This window comes from Salvelinus fontinalis, chromosome 36, assembly GCF_029448725.1.
Source record: "Salvelinus fontinalis isolate EN_2023a chromosome 36, ASM2944872v1, whole genome shotgun sequence".
Classification (NCBI taxonomy): Eukaryota; Metazoa; Chordata; class Actinopteri; order Salmoniformes; family Salmonidae; genus Salvelinus; species Salvelinus fontinalis.
Window position 1 is genome coordinate 4,909,764 of NC_074700.1, and position 20,000 is coordinate 4,929,763.

At 43.8% G+C, this 20,000-nt stretch overlaps 1 protein-coding gene across 3 annotated transcripts in view; it reads left to right on the forward strand.

Moving 5' to 3' along the window:
* The window catches only part of sorcs2 (sortilin-related VPS10 domain containing receptor 2), a 345,517-nt gene that overhangs the window by 276,991 nt on the left and 48,526 nt on the right, over positions 1 to 20,000 (forward strand). For all 3 annotated transcript variants that reach the window (XM_055900408.1, XM_055900409.1, XM_055900410.1), the window contains exons 4-7: positions 8,282 to 8,446; positions 10,667 to 10,740; positions 12,720 to 12,784; positions 17,980 to 18,098. In XM_055900408.1, coding sequence (XP_055756383.1) covers positions 8,282 to 8,446; positions 10,667 to 10,740; positions 12,720 to 12,784; positions 17,980 to 18,098 — 423 coding nt within the window. The remainder of the gene's footprint in view (positions 1 to 8,281; positions 8,447 to 10,666; positions 10,741 to 12,719; positions 12,785 to 17,979; positions 18,099 to 20,000) is intronic.

Sequence of the window (20,000 nt, forward strand, 5' to 3'; positions counted from 1 at the left end):
TTTTTTTCTTGTAATGACAATGGTAAAGATTAGTTCTTCAGTAGCCATGGAGCAGAGCCAAGATGGAGCCCCAGAGCCGCCGAGCCTTGTCCTGCCAGTCGCCACCGGTGTAGTACAAATGCACCTGCCTCTTTGGAAACTAATATCCATAATGTACGGAGCCATGGTTAATGCATTAGGAATGTAGCTGTGGGTAGTAGATGCTCTCAGGACCCTTTTCTCTCTCGCTTCCTGACACCTCTAACACCTCTAGTACTACTCTGTATTGGGGCTCTCACACCTTTACCTGGTCTAACGTGTGTCGTTTATCACCTAGCCTGCTCCCTGGACAGCTAACACACTTTTGAGTGGTGTGCGGTTTGTGCGCTTGGGCGGAGTCTGTCGGTGCGTGATGTGCAGACATAGCTGCGTGTGTGCATGACATGATTTGAGTTTTTATGGGTCTGGATTAGAGGTCGACCGATTATGATTTTTCAATGCCGATACCGGTACCGATTATTGGAGGACCAAAAAAGCCGATACCGATTAATCGGCCGATTTATACAATAAAAAAAATAATTTAAAATACACTGCTCAAAAAAATAAAGGGAACACTTAAACAACACAATGTAACTCCAAGTCAATCACACTTCTGTGAAATCAAACTGTCCACTTAGGAAGCAACACTGATTGACAATAAATTTCACATGCTGTTGTGCAAATGGAATAGACAAAAGGTGGAAATTATAGGCAATTAGCAAGACACCCCCCAAAACAGGAGTGATTCTGCAGGTGGTGACCACAGACCACTTCTCAGTTTTTGTTCCTATGCTTCCTGGCTGATGTTTTGGTCACCTTTGAATGCTGGCGGTGCTCTCACTCTAGTGGTAGCATGAGACGGAGTCTACAACCCACACAATTTCCACCTTTTGTCTATTCCATTTGCACAACAGCATGTGAAATTTATTGTCAATCGGTGTTGCTTCCTAAGTGGACAGTTTGATTTCACAGAAGTGTGATTGACTTGGAGTTACATTGTGTTGTTTAAGTGTTCCCTTTATTTTTTTGAGCAGTGTATATATATCATACACACACACACATTTTTGTAATAATGACAATTGCAACAATACTGAATGAACAATGAACACTTTTATTTTAACTTAATATAATACATAAATACACACACGCACACAGCTCTGAAGTGACAATGATACTGAAGAGTCTGCTTAGGAGACAAATACTCTCAACTGTTTGAATAAAAATAGAGTTTAAGTTACCTGTGATGAATGTTGAAAACAAAAACTTTAATTTCTATATGCAGGAAATCCTATTTTAATAATGGGCATGGTAAGAATTGACAACCAAAGTGTCAAAGGGAATTCACCAAAGTGAATTGACAAACCAATCTGAAAAGCGGTTCCTTCATTTATTCCATAGGATATTTTTAGATTCACTTAAAATAAGGTCTGTGTTTCGTGTAGGCTTACATCACCGTGCCAATTTTATAACTGTGTAGATATCCATAGCACAAGGTAACTCTGATCAATATTGGCTAAATATAAGCGAAGATTAAAAAAATTGTAGAGTGGATTTATGAAAATATGTTGACAAACATTACCTTATCCTAATGAGATTTACACGGGTATCAAAACGCAGAGGCGGTTTAAGCCTGCACGAAACACAGACCTTATTTGAAGTAGATCAAGACATTCTCTATGGAAGACATGGACGGTAAAATAACGAAGGAACCCCTGTCAAATTCAGCCGCAAGTTATTACAGGAATTATAACACGTCGACTATTTCTCTCTAAACCATATACCTTTGACTAATCCGGAAACTATCACCTCGAAAACAAAACGTTTATTCCGTTCCGTATTTTATCTAACGGGTGGCATCCATGAGTCTAAATATTCCTGTTACATTGCACAACCTTCAATGTTGTCATAATTACGTAAAGTTCTGGCAAAGTAGTTCGCAAAGAGCCAGGCGGCCCAAACTGTTGCATATACCCTGACTCTGCGTGCAATGAACGCAAGAGAAATTACACAATTTCACCTGGTTAATATTGCCTGCTAACCTGGATTTCTTTTAGCTAAATATGCAGGTTTAAAAATATATACTTGTGTATTGATTTTAAGAAAGGCATTGATGTTTATGGTTAAGTACACATTGGAGCAATGACAGTCATTGATTGATTGTTTTTTATAAGATAAGTTTAATGCTAGCTAGCAACTTACCTTAGCTTACTGCATTCGCTAACAGGCAGGCTCCTCGTGGAGTGCAATGTAATCAATGCAAGATTGGATCCCCCGAGCTGACAAGGTTAAAAATCTGTCGTTCTGCCCCGTCATTGAAATTAAGAATGTGTTCTTAACTGACTTGCCTAGTTAAATAAAGATTAAATAAAGATGTAAAAAAAAAAAAAAAACGGCAAATCGGCGCCCAAAAATACCGATTTCCGATTGTTATGAAAACTTGAAATCGGCCCCGAATAATCGGTCGACCTCTAGTCTGGATATACAGAGTTCCTCCTGGAGACATTCCTTTTTGGGGGGGGGCAGAAAATGCGTCTCAACTGTATTAATTTGTGTACTTTCGCAGAATGTCGTGTACGTTCTCATAAGGTTACGAACGTTCGCATAATGCCGTGTACTTTCTCATAGTGCCGTGTACTTTCTCATAGTGTTGTGTACTTTCTCATAGTGCCGTGTACTTTCTCATAGTGCCGTGTACTTTCTCATAGTGCCGTGTACTTTCTCATAGTGCCGTGTACTTTCTCATAGTGCCGTGTACTTTCTCATAATGTTGTGTACTTTCTCATAGTGCCGTGTACTTTCTCATAGTGTTGTGTACTTTCTCATAGTGTCGTGTACTTTCTCATAGTGCCGTGTACTTTCTCATAGTGCCGTGTACTTTCTCATAGCGCTGTGTACTTTCTCATATTGTTGTGTACTTTCTCATAGTGCCGTGTACTTTCTCATAGTGTTGTGTACTTTCTCATAGTGCCGTGTACTTTCTCATAGTGCCGTGTACTTTCTCATAGCGCCATGTACTTTCTCATAGCGCCGTGTACTTTCTCATCGTGTCGTGTACTTTCTCATAGTGCCATGTACTTTCACATAATGCTGTGTACTTTCTCATAGTGTTGTGTACTTTCTCATAGTGCCGTGTACTTTCTCATAGTGCTGTGTACTTTCTCATAATGTTGTGGACTTTCTCATAGTGCCGTGTACTTTCTCATAGTGTTGTGTACTTTCTCATAGTGTCGTGTACTTTCTCATAGTGTCGTGTACTTTCTCATAGTGCCGTGTACTTTCTCATAGCGCTGTGTACTTTCTCATAGCGCTGTGTACTTTCTCATAGTGTCGTGTACTTTCTCAGAGCGTCGTGTACTTTCTCAGAGCGTCGTGTACTTTCTCATAGTGCCGTGTACTTTCTCATAGCGTTGTGTACTTTCTCAGGGTCGTGTACTTTCTCAGGGTCGTGTACTTTCTCAGAGTGTCGTGTACTTTCTCATATTGTTGTGTACTTTCTCATAGTGCCGTGTACTTTCTCATAGTGTTGTGTACTTTCTCATAGTGCCGTGTACTTTCTCATAGCGCCGTATACTTTCTCATAGCGCCGTGTACTTTCTCATCGTGTCGTGTACTTTCTCATAGTGCCGTGTACTTTCACATAATGCTGTGTACTTTCGCATAATGCCGTATACTTTCTCATAGTGCCGTATACTTTCTCATAGTGTTGTGTACTTTCTCATAGTGCCGTGTACTTTCTCATAGTGCCGTGTACTTTCTCATAGTGCCGTGTACTTTCTCATAGTGCCGTGTACTTTCTCATAGTGTTGTGTACTTTCTCATAGTGCCGTGTACTTTCTCATAGTGTTGTGTACTTTCTCATAGTGCCGTGTACTTTCTCATAGCGCCGTATACTTTCTCATAGCGCCGTGTACTTTCTCATAGTGTTGTGTACTTTCTCATAGTGCCGTGTACTTTCTCATAGCGCCGTATACTTTCTCATAGCGCCGTGTACTTTCTCATCGTGTCGTGTACTTTCTCATAGTGCCATGTACTTTCTCATAGTGCCGTGTACTTTCTCATAGCGCCGTATACTTTCTCATAGCGCCGTGTACTTTCTCATAGTGCCGTGTACTTTCTCATAGCACCGTATACTTTCTCATAGCGCCGTGTACTTTCTCATCGTGTCGTGTACTTTCTCATAGTGCCGTGTACTTTCACATAATGCTGTGTACTTTCGCATAATGCCGTATACTTTCTCATAGTGCCGTATACTTTCTCATAGTGTTGTGTACTTTCTCATAGTGCCGTGTACTTTCTCATAGTGCCGTGTACTTTCTCATAGTGCCGTGTACTTTCTCATAGTGCCGTGTACTTTCTCATAGTGTTGTGTACTTTCTCATAGTGCCGTGTACTTTCTCATAGTGCCGTGTACTTTCTCATAGTGTTGTGTACTTTCTCATAGTGTCGTGTACTTTCTCATAGTGCCGTGTACTTTCTCATAGCGCTGTGTACTTTCTCATAGTGTCGTGTACTTTCTCAGAGTGTCGTGTACTTTCTCAGAGTGTCGTGTACTTTCTCAGAGTGTCGTGTACTTTCTCATAGTGCCGTGTACTTTCTCATAGCGTCGTGTACTTTCTCAGGGTTGTGTACTTTCTCAGGGTCGTGTACTTTCTCATAGTGCCGTGTACTTTCTCATAGCGCCGTATACTTTCTCATAGCGCCGTGTACTTTCTCATTGTGTCGTGTACTTTCTCATAGTGCCATGTACTTTCACATAATGCTGTGTACTTTCGCATAATGCCGTATACTTTCTCATAGTGCCGTATACTTTCTCATAGTGTTGTGTACTTTCTCATAGTGGCGTGTACTTTCTCATAGTGCCGTGTACTTTCTAATAGTGCCGTGTACTTTCTCATAGTGCCGTGCACCTTCTCATAGCGCCGTGTACTTTCTCATAGTGCCGTGTACTTTCTCATAGCGCCCGTGTACTTTCTCATAGCTAGTCCTGGGGAGATATTAATAATGTCATGTCAATATACTCCTGTTCCCCCAGGCGATCCTTACAACAACCACTATTCTCCAGTTTGTTCACAGCATAACACGGCTCACCACTCACCTATTGCACAGGCCCTGCTTTCACTGAAAATCAACACTGCCAATTTGCATATGTAATTGGGTGGAAAGCAATTGGGCTGGAGCTACGTTTATAGAATGGCAACGGAGAATCACTAACCGAAGGATTCTGTGTTTTTCCTCGGCTCAGGCAGATGGGAGACGTTTACAGATTCGACTAAAAAACTGCACTCACGTGACTCCAAAGGGATGACTGTTATTGTGGTGCATCGGCATCAGTCTGCAGCCTGGTAGAGATGTTGTGTGTGTGTGTGTGTGTGTGTTACTGTGCAACTGGTCGAGCAGGGACAGTAAGTGTAAGGTTCCTTTGACGAGTCTTCAATTCGTTTACTGGGTTCTAGGAGACAGACAAAGAGTCAGACTGTTCTTGTGTGACGAATTACATCTGTGATACAGGCCTGTGTGTGTGTGTGTGTGTGTGTGTGTGTGTGTGTGTGTGTGTGTGTGTGTGTGTGTGTGTGTGTGTGTGTGTGTGTGTGTGTGTGTGTGTGTGTGTTTGCGTGCGGGGGCGCCATGGGGACTTACCGTGGTGCCACTGTGTGGGGGACTTTTGTTTACCCAGGAAAGTATACCCAAGGCATTAGCATCTCTTAATCTCTCCAAATGGCAGTGGTATGTCCTCGAGCCACTGAGATCTGTCCCACAACCGTCTATCAAACCATTTCCCGTCCCCTTACACACAACATGTATCTTTATAGATAGATCAAACGTGCCGTACTCGTATATACCTGAGCAGATGCGTTTTATAAGTGATTATACGACCTAATACACATCGATCCGGGCGGAAGTGACTTTCAATGTTGTTGTTTACTTCTTTACGTCCACAGGGCAGATTAAGCGTGATCACTGATGGCAACTCAAAGTCGAACAGAAGCTGGTAATAGTGAACGAGGATTGCTTTGTCTCTTTTTCTTACCCACAAGAGAGGGACTGTTGTTTGAGGCCTATGGACACAGAGTACTAACAGTACTGCCATTTCTATGGTATTCCTATTAACATAACTCCCCCAGTGTATCATACACCCACTATGCCGTCTCAAGTGTAGACACAGGAAGTTTTGGGAGCGCTTTTATCTGCGGCACACAATAGGAGCTCTGTACTGAGTGAGCGCGAGTTATGAATTGGAAGAAACCGTTTTGAGCGACGGTTGTGGTGAAAAGCTTCTGAGCCGGAGAGTCTGAACTCCCAGTACAGGAGCACTATTGTAGTTCCTCTGTCCTAGTACTGACTTCTCGGAGTTCGTGGCTTAGTCGCTGTTGTCGTGAGTGAAGTCGGGGGAGAAGGACCGAGTTTTTGAGGTTGAACTTCGCTTCCTCTTGTTTGGTTGCTTTTCAAGAGGTTGGGTGTTCTGTCGGCTTGACAACAGCACCATTCATAGTGTGTCAGCGTCACCGCAACACCAGTAGGTTATGAATGGGATAGAAGGCAGCCAGGGGTAGCCTATACTGTTCTTTGATGCCACTTCCTAATCCAATAATAATAGCTTGGGCGACGCTATTTCAGGCAGTCTGGAAGGATATTTGGTCACGGTTGTTTATCTGATCTAAACTGCGGATGTTGTGGCATTCAGTTTCAACTTTTGCTACTTTTAGTACGCTTTGTTGCTTATCTAAAATGTCAAATCCGTAAGCTGTTGTTATAAAGGGGAGATCAGAGAGGGTCAGAACCAGGCTTTGGTAAAGGTGTGTGACGTCAGAACGGTCCTCTCATAGTGGCCATCGGGTCAAGCTGGGTGAGTTCTGTTTAACCAAGAGGTCTTGGAATAGGCGGACATTTTGATGGATGCGTCCCCCAGGGAAAGCAGGGCAAGGTGGGAACACACACACACACAACAAAGTACGTCTCTTGGCCTTTGAGATTCCTAGATACTTCTCCTCCACTCCATTTTTTCTGCTGTCTATCCCCTCCATCTCTCCGTCCTTCCTCAGTTCCTTCCATCTCTGTGAACGAAAGAGAAGTGTCTCTTCTCTCCGTGGGCAGTGTGGCAGCTGTCTGCAGGCGGAACACACAGCCAGGCGAGGAGTTGCTAATTGACCGTGGCGATCCACAGAAGGCTGCTTAGACCCGGCTCGCTCAACCCTTACACGCGTGCATGCGCACCCCCACACAGCACACAAACACACAGCCCAGATTGGGGAGCCAGTGCGATGCAGAACGGAGCGCCCTAAGGAATGTTATTATAATTTTGGGGGTATTTTACCCCCTTTTTCTCACGAAATGTCATGATATCCAATAGCAATCTTGTCTCATCGCTGCAACTCCCCAACGGGCTCGGGAAGGCGAAGGTTGAGTCATGCGTCCTCCGAAACATGACCCACCAAACCGTGCTTCTTAACACCCGCCCGCTTAACCCAGAAGCCAGCTGCACCAATGTGTTGGAGGAAACACTGTTCAACCGACAACCGAAGTCAGCCTACAGGCGCCCGGCTGACCACAAGAGCACTATGAGCCAAGTAAAGCCCACCCGGCCAAACCTTCCCCTAACCCGGGAAGACGCTGGGCCAATTGTGACACAGCCTGGGATCAAACCCAGGTCTGTAGTGATGCCTCAAGCCTTAGACTGCTGCACCACTCGGGAGGCACTAAGTAATGCTTAATTGCAGGCATGAGGGGCATAGCAATAGTGAGAGGAAGAGAGAGGAAGTAGGCTAGCTTGTGCAATTAAATGGCCCAAATTCAGTGTATATGCTAAATGTAGATTTTGAACATTTTTCCCATCTTGCCCCGCATTGGACTGTTCCCCCATGTCTGATTATTGCAGATGACAGAATCTTGAGCGATCTGATTGGATAAAACGTTTGTGGTTTACCTCTGTGTGTCCAACACTTAATGAGGATTGGTGAGATGGTAAGCTCGGAGTTCCCCCATTTAATGTGTCCCTGTTATGAGCTATAAAAGGGAATATTAGATCATCAATATGGTGTCGCCACGGAGTAAGCCTTGAGAATGGCCCTGGTTGGAAACATGGCGGGCGTGGGTGCATGCATCTCTCCACACGTACCACACGTACCATAAAACTGCGGGCAGGGCTTCCGTCGCATTTCAACCCCATAAACCCAATTCAAACATTACCACATTAACATTACCCTATGCAGTATAACCTTATCCTTGTCTCCCTTCTAACCTCAGACCTCTGACCCCTCTCTGTCAGGTGATCCTGGTGAGCTCGTCCATTAACGAGCGTGACCAGATGCTGTTCATTAGTACAGACGAGGGCTCCTCGTTCCAGCGACAGCCCCTCTCCTTCACCGCGGAGACCCTCCTCTTCCACCCCAAGGAGGAGGACAAGGTGCTGGCTTACTGCAAGGAGGGAAAGGTGGGTCAATGTCATAATCAGAGATAATTGTGCTTATGTGGGGATATCTATTTCATGTTCATAGCATTTCTCTCAGTTCACAATTAACAGAAATATATGTTGTAAATATGCTAAAATACCAAAAATCGCTTTGAGCAGGGAACTTGTTTTGGACAGATATACTTTAACTTTACAGTGCTACTTAATTCACAGCTAGGATAGCCTTGCCCTAGCAAACGTAGTGTGTAGTGTGTGGTGTTGTGTGGCGTAGGTAGCCTAGCGGAAAGAGCATTGGGCCAGTAACTGAAAGGATGCTAGTTCGAATCCCCGAGCCGACAAAGTGAACAAAAACTGCCAATGTCCCCTTGAGCAAGGCACTTAACCCTATTTGCTCCAGGGTCGCTGTTGTTAATGGCTTGCCGGGACCTTAGTCTCCAAGGGTGTCTCAGGGGCAGTTGGGGTATGCAAAATACACATTTCCATTTCACCCATGCTGTATAAAAATGTGTGAAACATGACAAAAATCGACTTCATGCTGTTTTATTCAGCATGGTTGTAATGACATAGCCTACAGTGTAGCGAATACCGAGTAGAAGTGTGTTGATTTGACCAACCATATGTACAGTCAAAAAAATGCCCTCAGACACAGATCTCTGTAGGGATCAGCTTACCTTCCCCAGATACCAACCATTTTTCAATCCAGAACCATTAGGGTAGTAAAACACAATACTGACCGTAGATCAGTGTCAAGGGACAGTTCTGCATCACGTTCTGCATCTACGATCTGTTCTCAGATAACTCACAGTCACAGTAGCAACAGCATATGGAGGGACCTCCACTTTAATCATTTACAGTTAATTAAACAGGAAATTCAATTAGGTTTTAATCTGTTCCATATGGCCAGGCTACAGATGGAGAGTAAAAAGTCATTTAACAGTACAAAAAATCATTTAGCGGAAGAAAGAGATGGGAGGCCTACGGTGGCCCCCCTCTCCTCCAACCGCCTGTTAGAATTCATATATTTGTATGGGAAAGATGATTGGTGAGATAGTGCCCCTTGCGATTGGTTATTATTTGGAGATGTTGCTGTGGTCAGGTTAGATTTACCTTGGTTCAGCCAATCCGGTTTTATTACGTGTGATCTTATCGATTAAATTGGCCTTTCTGGATTTCAGTGAGAGATTCAGTGTTTGTTAAGGTTTGTTGTCTTCTGCTAAAGTGTGTATGCACTTACAATACCCTATGTGCGTGTCAGTGGAGGCTGCTGAGGGGAGAACAGATCATAATATTGGCTGGAACGGAGGCAATGGAATGGTATCAAACCATGTGTTTGATGTATTTGATGCCATTCCATCTTTTCCACTCCAGCCAGTAGTGTGTGTGTGTGTGTGTGTGTGTGTGTGTGTGTGTGTGTGTGTGTGTGTGTGTGTGTGTGTGTGTGTGTGTGTGTGTGTGTGTGTGTGTGTGTGTGTGTGTGTGTGTGTGTGTGTGTGTGTGTGTGTGTGTGTGTGTGTGTGTGTGTGTGGCAGTAAGGGAATGTGTACAGGCTTGCTGGTGAAACCTTTTTTGTGCTGTTTATGTCTGCTGGGATACCTGGTGAGAAAATCAATACACATTCATTATTAAGCCGATCAATGGTACACATGCACACACAACCACACACACACACACACACACACACACACACACACACACACACACACACACACACACACACACACACACACACACACACACACACACACACACACACACACACACACACACGGAATAACCAACTAAGATTAATAGAGGTTAGCCTGAGGTAGGTGAACCGTGAAATTCTCTTGCTTGACTAACTGGACCGGATGTTCTTCAACACAATTGACTACACACTGAGGGATGTTCTTCAACACAATTGACTACACACTGAGGGATGTTCTTCAACACAATTGACTACACACTGAGGGATGTTCTTCAACACAATTGACTAAACACTGAGGGATGTTCTTCAACACAATTGACTACACACTGAGGGATGTTCTTCAACACAATTGACTACACACTGAGGGATGTTCTGACACCATAAAATCACCAATACTGACATGAAAAGCTATGACTGACAATCATCCATATCACCTCTTTATCCTGTTTTGTCGGGCATTTACGGTTTTCTTTTCACATCAATTTATGACATAAGCCACGACTTTGTAGTAAAGAACCTTGGTGTAAAATCATTGTTTGATTGTTTTCTATTCAAAGCTCTATGTGTCCACGGATTTGGGCCGGAAGTGGACTCTAATGCAGGAACGAGTGACCAAGGACAGGATATATTGGTCAGTGATTTTCTATTCCTGTTACAGTATGTCTCCCCCTTGCTTTACAGTACTGTAACTCTGGCCTTTACTCACAAAATGTAGCTTACACCCTCACTCACAAAATGTAGCTGTGATCAACTCACGGGTTAGAGAGAGTTTTTCACTTTGAGGTTTATCTCCTCACTCCTTCTGTATCCTCCCTCTCTCTCTCTCTCTCTATCCCTCCCTCGCTCCTGTTCTGAGTGTACCCAGAAGGTCATAGAGACAGTTCCTGCCTGCTTGCTGCTCTCGCCTCTCAGAAATGATATTTGTTCCCGTTGGTTCCAGATCAGTGGTTGTAAAGCCAGTAGTGTTGAGACCTGGACAGGCCTGAGTTATCAGCTGGTTCCAGATCAGTGGTTGTAAAGCCAGTAGTGTTGAGACCTGCACAGGCCTGAGTTATCAGCTGGTTCCAGATCAGTGGTTGTAAAGCCAGTACTGTTGAGACCTGGACAGGCCTGAGTTATCAGCTGGTTCCAGATCAGTGGTTGTAAAGCCAGTAGTGTTGAGACCTGGACATTTGTCCATCCCTAACACCAAATCATCCCCAGCACATCTTACTGTGTGAGGATAGATAGGGTAGTTCTAAAGTCTGTTTTGCTTCAAGCTGATGTTGTGGCTAATATCTGATCTAGGATCAGATTACCCAACACAAATCGGACCTTAGCCCACTATCAGTTGAGATGTAAAACTGATCCCAGATCTGGGTATAGAGGCAATTTCCTTACACTTTACAATGCATTGCATTTCACATATGGATACCATTACAAAGGCATTATAAAACCTTTTTTTATGATGTATGTATTGGCACTAGCTGTAGGAAATGAGAGATCAAAAGATTACGTACCATATACGTAATCCAAGCACCACATTTGTATCCCTAACCACTGACTACTAATAAAATATGACCACATATACTTTGCTTTGGCCAGTGACTCCCCAAACAGTATAATAGCGAGTATGTAATGAGACGTAAAATACTAACAGAGACATAGGAGTGATATGCCTCGGGAGTTTTTCCTAGTCAAGTCATATGGTCAAGCAAAACATTTCTCTCTTACTAGAACACATTAAGACCAGGAGTTTTTTCTGACCACATGACCTGACCAAGAAAAACTCTTGGCCCTGAAAAATCCTCTCAAAGCATCCATGCTTTCCGAATTGCAAGAATTAGCTAATTGTTGGGGCTGGAATAGCTTTATCCACACTGCGTGGCCTACTGCTCCTAAAAGAGCGGAAGAGAAGAGTGGTCTGGGATCCTTATAAATCAGGAACACTTTAAAGAGCCAGTCAGCTTCTATCTGGCAGGGTGGTCCGTCCGACAAGATGGACGCCAGACACTAGTGCTTTGTACCACTCTGTTTCTCTAAGACATTCAGAGTTGGGTTTAGAGGTATTTCAACTATTTATCTTGTGTAAAGCATTGCTGGCTAGTGGCTATCCCATGACATAGAACAGATGTGAATTGGTTATGGGTGGTGAAATGGTGGCTCGTATGCTGCTCGAGGCCAAGAGCAGACAGGAAACACTACTCAGAGAATGACACCGTGTGTGAGTAGAATACGGACGTGAGGAAAAAAGTGAAATTGAACGCGACCTTTTTCAGAAGGAGTTTTGTTCACTCTATTTCTCCCTTCCTCCTTTCCTCTTCCCCACCCCCTTCATTCTCTCCCTCTCTTCCCCAGCTTGCTAATTGCCCATAAAGCCTCTTTATAGGGAGCGTAATGGAGGTTTTATATCTCACCTATATCTTTATAGAGCTGGGGAGATTTCACAGACTTCCCTGCCGACTTCTAATCAGATTCACTTTACTGGAGGACAGAGAGAAAGTGACGAAATGAAGAGGGAGGGAGCAGAGAGAGGAGAGAGAGAGAGGAAGCAAAGGAGGTTAAGTGCACGACAGATTTGGTTATGTTTTTCCCAAATGCCAACTTTAATACTAACCTCCTCTGTTTCAGGTCTGTGGCTGGCGTAGATGTGGACCCTGACTTGGTGCATATGGAGATGCAGGACACAAGTGGAGGTATGATGCTCTTCTTTCAGTGTGCATGCATGTATGTATGTATTCTGTGAGCTACATCTTTGCCCTCTTTCTCACCGACGAAATGAAATTCTTCTAGAATCCCCTAAACACACATTGCTACCCTCAACTACCCATCTCTCACGCTATTCCTCTCCCTTGAAGACAAGTCTGTCTGTTCAACGTTCAACTCCTCATTCAACTCCCACAGGCACCAGGATTATCATATCATTATATGATATTATCATTATATTATATTACCATGGATTATCATATCATCAGCCAGACAGGTTAGCTCTGCATGACCCACCAAGGGGAATAGGTGTGTGTAGTGTGTGTGTGTGTGTGTGTGTGTGTGTGTGTGTGTGTGTGTGTGTGTGTGTGTGTGTGTGCGCGCACGTGTGAATGTGTGTGCTTGTGTTTGTGCCCGTGTGTACACATTTGTGTGTGTTTGCATGCCTATGTCAGAATGTACAGTACCAGTCAAATTTGGTACATTCTTTCTTTTTACTATTTTCTACATTGTATAATAATAGTGAAGACATCAAAGCAAGGAAATAAAACAAATGGAATCATGTAGTAACCAAAAAAGTGTCAAATGAATCAAGATATGTTTTATATTTGAGATTCTTCAATGTAGCCACGCTTTGGCTTGATGACAGCTTTGCACACTCATGGCATTCTCTCAAACAGCTTCACCTGGAATGCTTTTCCAACAGTCTCGATGGAGTTCCCACATATGCTGAGCACTTGTTGGCTGCTTTTCCTTCACTCTGGGTCCAACTCATGACAACTACCTATCGATCCTCGGCTTCGGCGATGTCATCTATAAAATAGCCTCCAACACTCTACTCAACAAATTGGATGCAGTCTATCACAGTGCCATCAGTTTTGTCACCAAAGCCCCATACACTACCCACCACTGCGACCTGTACACTCTTATTGGTTGGCCCTCGCTTCATACTCGTCACCAAACCCACTGGCTACAGGTTATCTACAATTCTCTGCTAGGTAAAGCCCCGCCTTATCTCAGCTCACTGGTGACCATAGCAGCACCCACTCGTAGCACATGCTCCAGCAGATATATCTCACTAGTCACCCCCAAAGCCAATTCCTCCTTTTGCTGCCTTTCCTTCCAGTTCTCTGCTGCCAATGACTGGAACGAACTGCAAAAATCACTGAAGCTGGAGACTCATATCTCCCTCACTAGCTTTAAGCAGCAGCTGTCAGAGCAGCTCACAGATCACTGCACCTGTACATAGCCCATCTGTAAACAGCCTATCTATCTACTTCATCCCCATACTGTATTTATTTATTTATCTTGCTCCTTTGCACCCCAGTATCTTTAGTTGCACATTCATCTTCTGCACATCTACCATTCCAGTGTTTAATTGCTATATTGTAATTACTTCGCAACCATGGACTATTTATTGCCTTAACTCCCTTATCTTACCTCATTTGCACTCACTGTATATAGACTTTTTGTTTTCTTTTTTCTACTGTATTAGCCACATTTTTAAAACACAAAAAAACAGTATTCACTTGACTCCATGTTAACCCCACAGAACAAAGTTATACAAGCAGAAACTGCATTTAAACCATTAACTTGTATTTGCTGAATAACAGTAATGTTTTAGCTAGTTGCTTTAGTTTGAATTTACACTAACGAAATACAAAGCAGTTGAATCATTGTAGAGCAGCATATGCCACATAACCTAGAAGCCACTTGGAAAGAACCATGAATTTAGTCTGTCCAAAATATCTACATATCCCCTTACATAAAATGTATTTGCAACATTTCACAAACCCCCAAAGACTGTATGTTTGTTTCTTCCATGTGCAACTCTGTGTTGTTGTATGTGTCGAATTGCTATGCTTTATCTTGGCCAGGTCGCAGTTGCAAATGAGAACTTGTTCTCAACTAGCCTACCTGGTTAAATAAAGGTTAAATAAATTAAAATAATTAACTCATCCCATGACTGTGGAGGCCAGGTCATCTGATGCATCACTCTCCTTCTTGGTCAAATAGCTCTTACACAGCCTGGAGGTGTGTTGAGTCATTGTCATGTTGAAAACAAATGATAGTCCCACTAAGCGCAAACCAGATGGGATGGCGTATTGCTGCAGAATGCTGTGGTAGCCATGCTGGTTAAGTGTGCCTTGAATTCTAAATAAATCACAGACAGTGTCACCAGCAAAGCACCCCCACACCATCACACCTCCTCCTCCATGCTTCACGGTGGGAACCACACATGCGGAGATCATCCATTCACCTACTCTGCATCTCACAAAGACACGGCGGTTGGAACCAAAAATCTCAAATTTGGACTCAGCAGACCAAAGGACAGATTTCCACCAGTCAAATGTCCATTGCTCGAGTTTCTTGGCCCAAGCAAGTCTCTTCTTATTGGAGTCCTTTAGTAGTGGTTTCTTTGCAGCAATTTGACCATGAAGGCCTGATTCACGCAGTCTCCTCTGAACAGTTGATGTTGAGATGTGTCTGTTACTTGAACTCTGTGAAGCATTTATTTAGGCTGCAATCTGAGGTGCAGTTAACTCCAGTGAATGTATCCTCTGCAGCAGAGGTAACTCTGGATCTTCCTTTCCTGTGGCGGTCCTCATGAGAGCCAGTTTCATCATAGTGCTTGATGGTTTTTGCGACTGCACTTGAAGAAACTTTCAAAGTTCTTGAAATGTTCCGGATTGACTGACCTTCATGTCATAAAGTAATGATGGACTGTCGTTTAAGGTGAATGCACCAATTTGTAAGTCGCTCTGGATAAGAGCGTCTGCTAAATGACTTAAATGTAAATGTAAGCTGTTGTTGCCATAATATGGACTTGGTCTTTTACCAAATAGAGCTATCTTCTGTATACCACCACTACCTTGTCACAACACGACTGATAGGCTCAAACGCATTAAGAAGGAAAGATATTCCACAAATGAACTTTTAACAAGGCACACTTGTTATTTGAAATGCATTCCATTTGGCTACCTCATGAAGCTGGTTGACAGAATGCCAAGAGTGTGCAAACCTGTCACCAAGGCAAAGGGTGGCTACTTTGAAGAATCTAATATAAAAAATATATGTTGATTTGTTTAACACTTTTTTGGTTACTACGTGATTCCATATGTGTTAATTCATAGTTTTGATGTCTTCACTATTATTCAACAATGTAGAAAATATTTTTTACAAATTTTAAAAAACTTGAATGAGTAGGTGTGTTCAAACTTTTGACTGGTACTGTACGTGTGTATGCGTTAGAATGTGTCCGGTACACTTTCACAACCCACATTCCCACAGTGTAGACCAGGAGAAGTATAGAGTCTGAGACTTGAAGGCGCAAAAAGAAGGAGAGGAAGGACAAATGAAGGAGAGGACATGTTAATAATACCTTGTTCACTTAACACAGTTTTCCTGATGGAAATTAAGTCACCGAAGTGTCATACGTAAAATATTGTCATCATCCACCCCCAGAAAGTGAGAAACAACTCCCAAATCCCATATGTGTGTCTATACTTTCTGATTGGGTACCGGACATGCAGCTTAGAGTGTGAAACCTGTCATCCTGAACAAGCTCGGCCGTGTTTTTTTCAGAGAACCAGAGAGTCTGTCTGTCTGGGCCAGCTGCCCAGGCAGGAGAGCTCTTTCCTGGGCTAGGCAGGGCCACATGGTTCCCATCTCCCCCACCTTCCCCCGCCTCTCTATCGTATGGCAGCTCATACATCCAGACGGATGGGTTAGAGGGGCCCATGCGACCAGGCATGCCAGGCCAAGCTGTTCCCCATGCGCTACCCTGTCACCCTGGGTCCTGTCAAGGTTAAACGATGGCAGGTAGCAGGGGGGATGGAGGGTGGCCTGGTCACATCGTGGAGCTGAACCCCAGGGAGAGGCCTAGTTCTAACACAAATCCTGGGACTTGCATAGGGTCTGTGCCCAGGGATGGTGGGTGATGAGGGGGGTAGATGGGTGGAGGGTGTGCAGGTGATGGGTTGATGGATGAAGCAGGCTCGCTGGGAGACTGGCTGGGTCTGTGTGTGTCATTAGGGAGATTGATGTGGGGAGCGTTGCGTTGCTAATGGGAACACATGGACATCCTTTTTGTCTCGTCACACACCCAGATACATACAGCAGCACGCTGAACAAGTGCACATAGACTCACATAGGCCCGTTGAAATAAAACTTGACGTAACCTCCTCTGCTCTCGCTATCACGTAATCTTTCACACCGTCTTTGAAACTATACACACGATTCATGTTTGGAAACCGTGGTGGTCTTGGATGTTTTGAAGAGACGCCAAAATACGTCTGCTCTTCCTGCGTTCTTCCCTTTAGTCTTTTCTTTCCTGAAGTTTTACTATCCAACTGCTACGTTGTTTCATGATACGTGGTTTTTAGTTGTTTAGCGTTACTTCCTTATTATTTATACCCTCCGTCGGTCAGGCAGCGAGAGTGTAGCAGGTCCATGAGCGGTATGAATAAGTGTCCGTGTCACAAGCTGGAATTGAATGCTTAACCAATCTAATTGCCTTTTAATGAGTTCTCCCCGTATGCTGCTCTGATTAAACGTCTGAGCATTTCGGGAACGTTTTCGGCCGGCCAGACTAGAAAAGTTAAGCAATAACAAACAACAGAAGAAAGAAAGAGAGAGAACTTGAAAACATAGAACTTAAGACACCCCCCCCCTAAGATAGAAGTTTGATTTTGTGATGTTTTGGACTGTTTGCATTTTCTTCCAACGCTAGCTTGTCACTTCCATCTGGCTCGTGAGGCGGAAAGCTGATGGATTTTCGGCAGTCTTGCCACTACTGACTGTCGTTGCTGATGCAGTTGCTGCTGTGTGAAATTTAATACGGTTTAGCGTAGGGACAGAAGCTAACCCAACCCTCTCTGCCTTTCTGTCGGAGGCTAGGCCTAATCCCCCTGCCATTTTGACTGGAGAAAAATGAAGGCGCCTCGTGAAGATCTGCCGTATCTAATACAGCTCAGCACTCAAAACAGTCCCTGAACACTACCTGATAACTTTCAATATATCTGTCTCTCCTTTTCTTACAGTCTGGTCTCTCTCACTGTCCCTCTCTCTCGCGCGCATACACGCACGTACGCACACGTGCACACTAAGTCTGACCACACTTAAACTTGATCAGCATTGTTTATCCCTCTAAAAGTTTCACTTTTTCTGATTTTTCTCTCCCCAGGGTACCTGTACGTCACCTGCCTGATCCAGAACTGCTCAGACAAGATGGTGACGGCTCAGTTCCTGGGGAAGATCGACCACAACTCTCTCTCAGTCCAAGACGACTATATCTTTGTCAAGGTGAAGAGACATTCACAAAACCCTTTGTCGACTTGATATGTCTTCATAATTGTTTGGTTATAATGTGCCACAATGGTATCCCTTTGTTAATCTACTCTCTTTGGCATTCAGATAGGAAGGAACAGTTGCTTGTTAGGACATTGTACATCATATGATGGAGATCCCATAGTACGGTAGCTACAGCCACCAGCTTATTCTGTGATGAGAGGGAGGGAGGGAGGGAGGGAGGGCGCAAGAGAGAGAGCACATTTACAAATAAGGTTTAAAGAAATGTTACTCAATCTGAGTATTGTGTGTGAGAGAAAAGGAGAGAGGGAGAGAGAGACAGACAGAGGGAGAGGGAGAGATCGAGACAGGGAGGGAGGGAAGGAGCATTTAAAAAATCTCATTACGCGTGGAGGCCCGTGCAGGGTCAGTAGCAACAAAAGATTGGACTATTATCCCCAGGGATTATCCCTGGAGCATTACTAACTACTACTACTAGGCTGCTGGGAGGGATGTGGGTTAGGGGGACCGTCATTCCTCAAAACACACACACACACACACACACACACTCAAACAGACAGACAGACACACACACACACACTGAGACACATACTTAAGGAGACACACTGAAACACACAGAGACACACCGAGAGACACACACTAGTGTGCGTGCCCAAAGAGCTCTGTTTTCATGTCATCCAACAAATGTAAAAGCCTGCAGTTTGCTAAATGCCATTTGCTCTTGGATTGGAACCTGCGCTATGGTCAGATAACATGAAAAGACAGCTCTTTGGCCACGCACACCGGTGTTGGCTTTGTCGTCGAAATAAGGATGCATAAGCAGAAAATGACCCCGTACCTACCGGGGCCCTTGTAAAAGGTCAACGGCATCAGGAACTTGACCCAGTACCAGGACATTTTAGCCAAAAAAAACTCTGCTAGGAAGCTGAAACTTGGCCGTAAAGTGGATCTTCCAGCATGACAATAACCTTATAAGCACACATCAAAATCCACAAGGAAATGGTTAATTAAGCACAAAATCAAAGTTTCGCAATGGCCATCTCAGTCTCCGGACTTGAACCCCTCATTGGATACGTGGTCTGAATAGAAAAGGGAAGTCCAGCGCAGGTGAAGAATATTAAGGATCTGGAAAGACTCTGTATGGAGGAATGGTCGAAGATCCCTCCCAATGTGGTCTCCAATCTCATAAAACATATTTTTTTTCAAAGGCTCAGTGCTGTTATCCTTGCAAGTTGAGGTATTGACATGTATTGAAATAGGGAGCCAATCATTTTGACCCTTGTCTTTTTGAGAGAAAAAAAAGCTTACTTGTTAAACCAAATCTCTTTCTCCGAGCAATTGTATTCGTATCAAATAATACAATTTTCAAAATGTTTGGAGAATACAATATAGCTATAGAGTATTTGTATTGTTTATTTTATACGGTCTGTTTTGTTCATCTTCATTACATTTTAATCATTTAGCAATTTGGGTTAAGTGCCTTGCTCAAGGGTACCAATCATTTTGGACCTGACTATATACTGTACACATGCAAATAAGCACACGCAGACACTGTTCAAAAGCCCAGAAGCACACACACACTGAGACACACACGTGTAGTAACCAGCTCAGAAGCGCCCACACATACACTAGTGAAATGACAGATGCTCATGCCAGTGGTATGCTTGTGCCCGTGGGGTGGGTGGGTATCAGATGCTGAGCTGTACGGAAATGCAGACTCAGACAAACAGTGAGAGAGAGAGCGCCAGTGTTAACATTGGCACATACACCTACTAGCTTAACATCCACAGAAAAACATTCCAGCTTAACTTCCACATCGCCGGCCTGAATAAGCTGGTCTTCAGCTTAGCTCGGCAGATATTGTTCGAAGTTTGGTCATCTTGCATCTACTTTCCA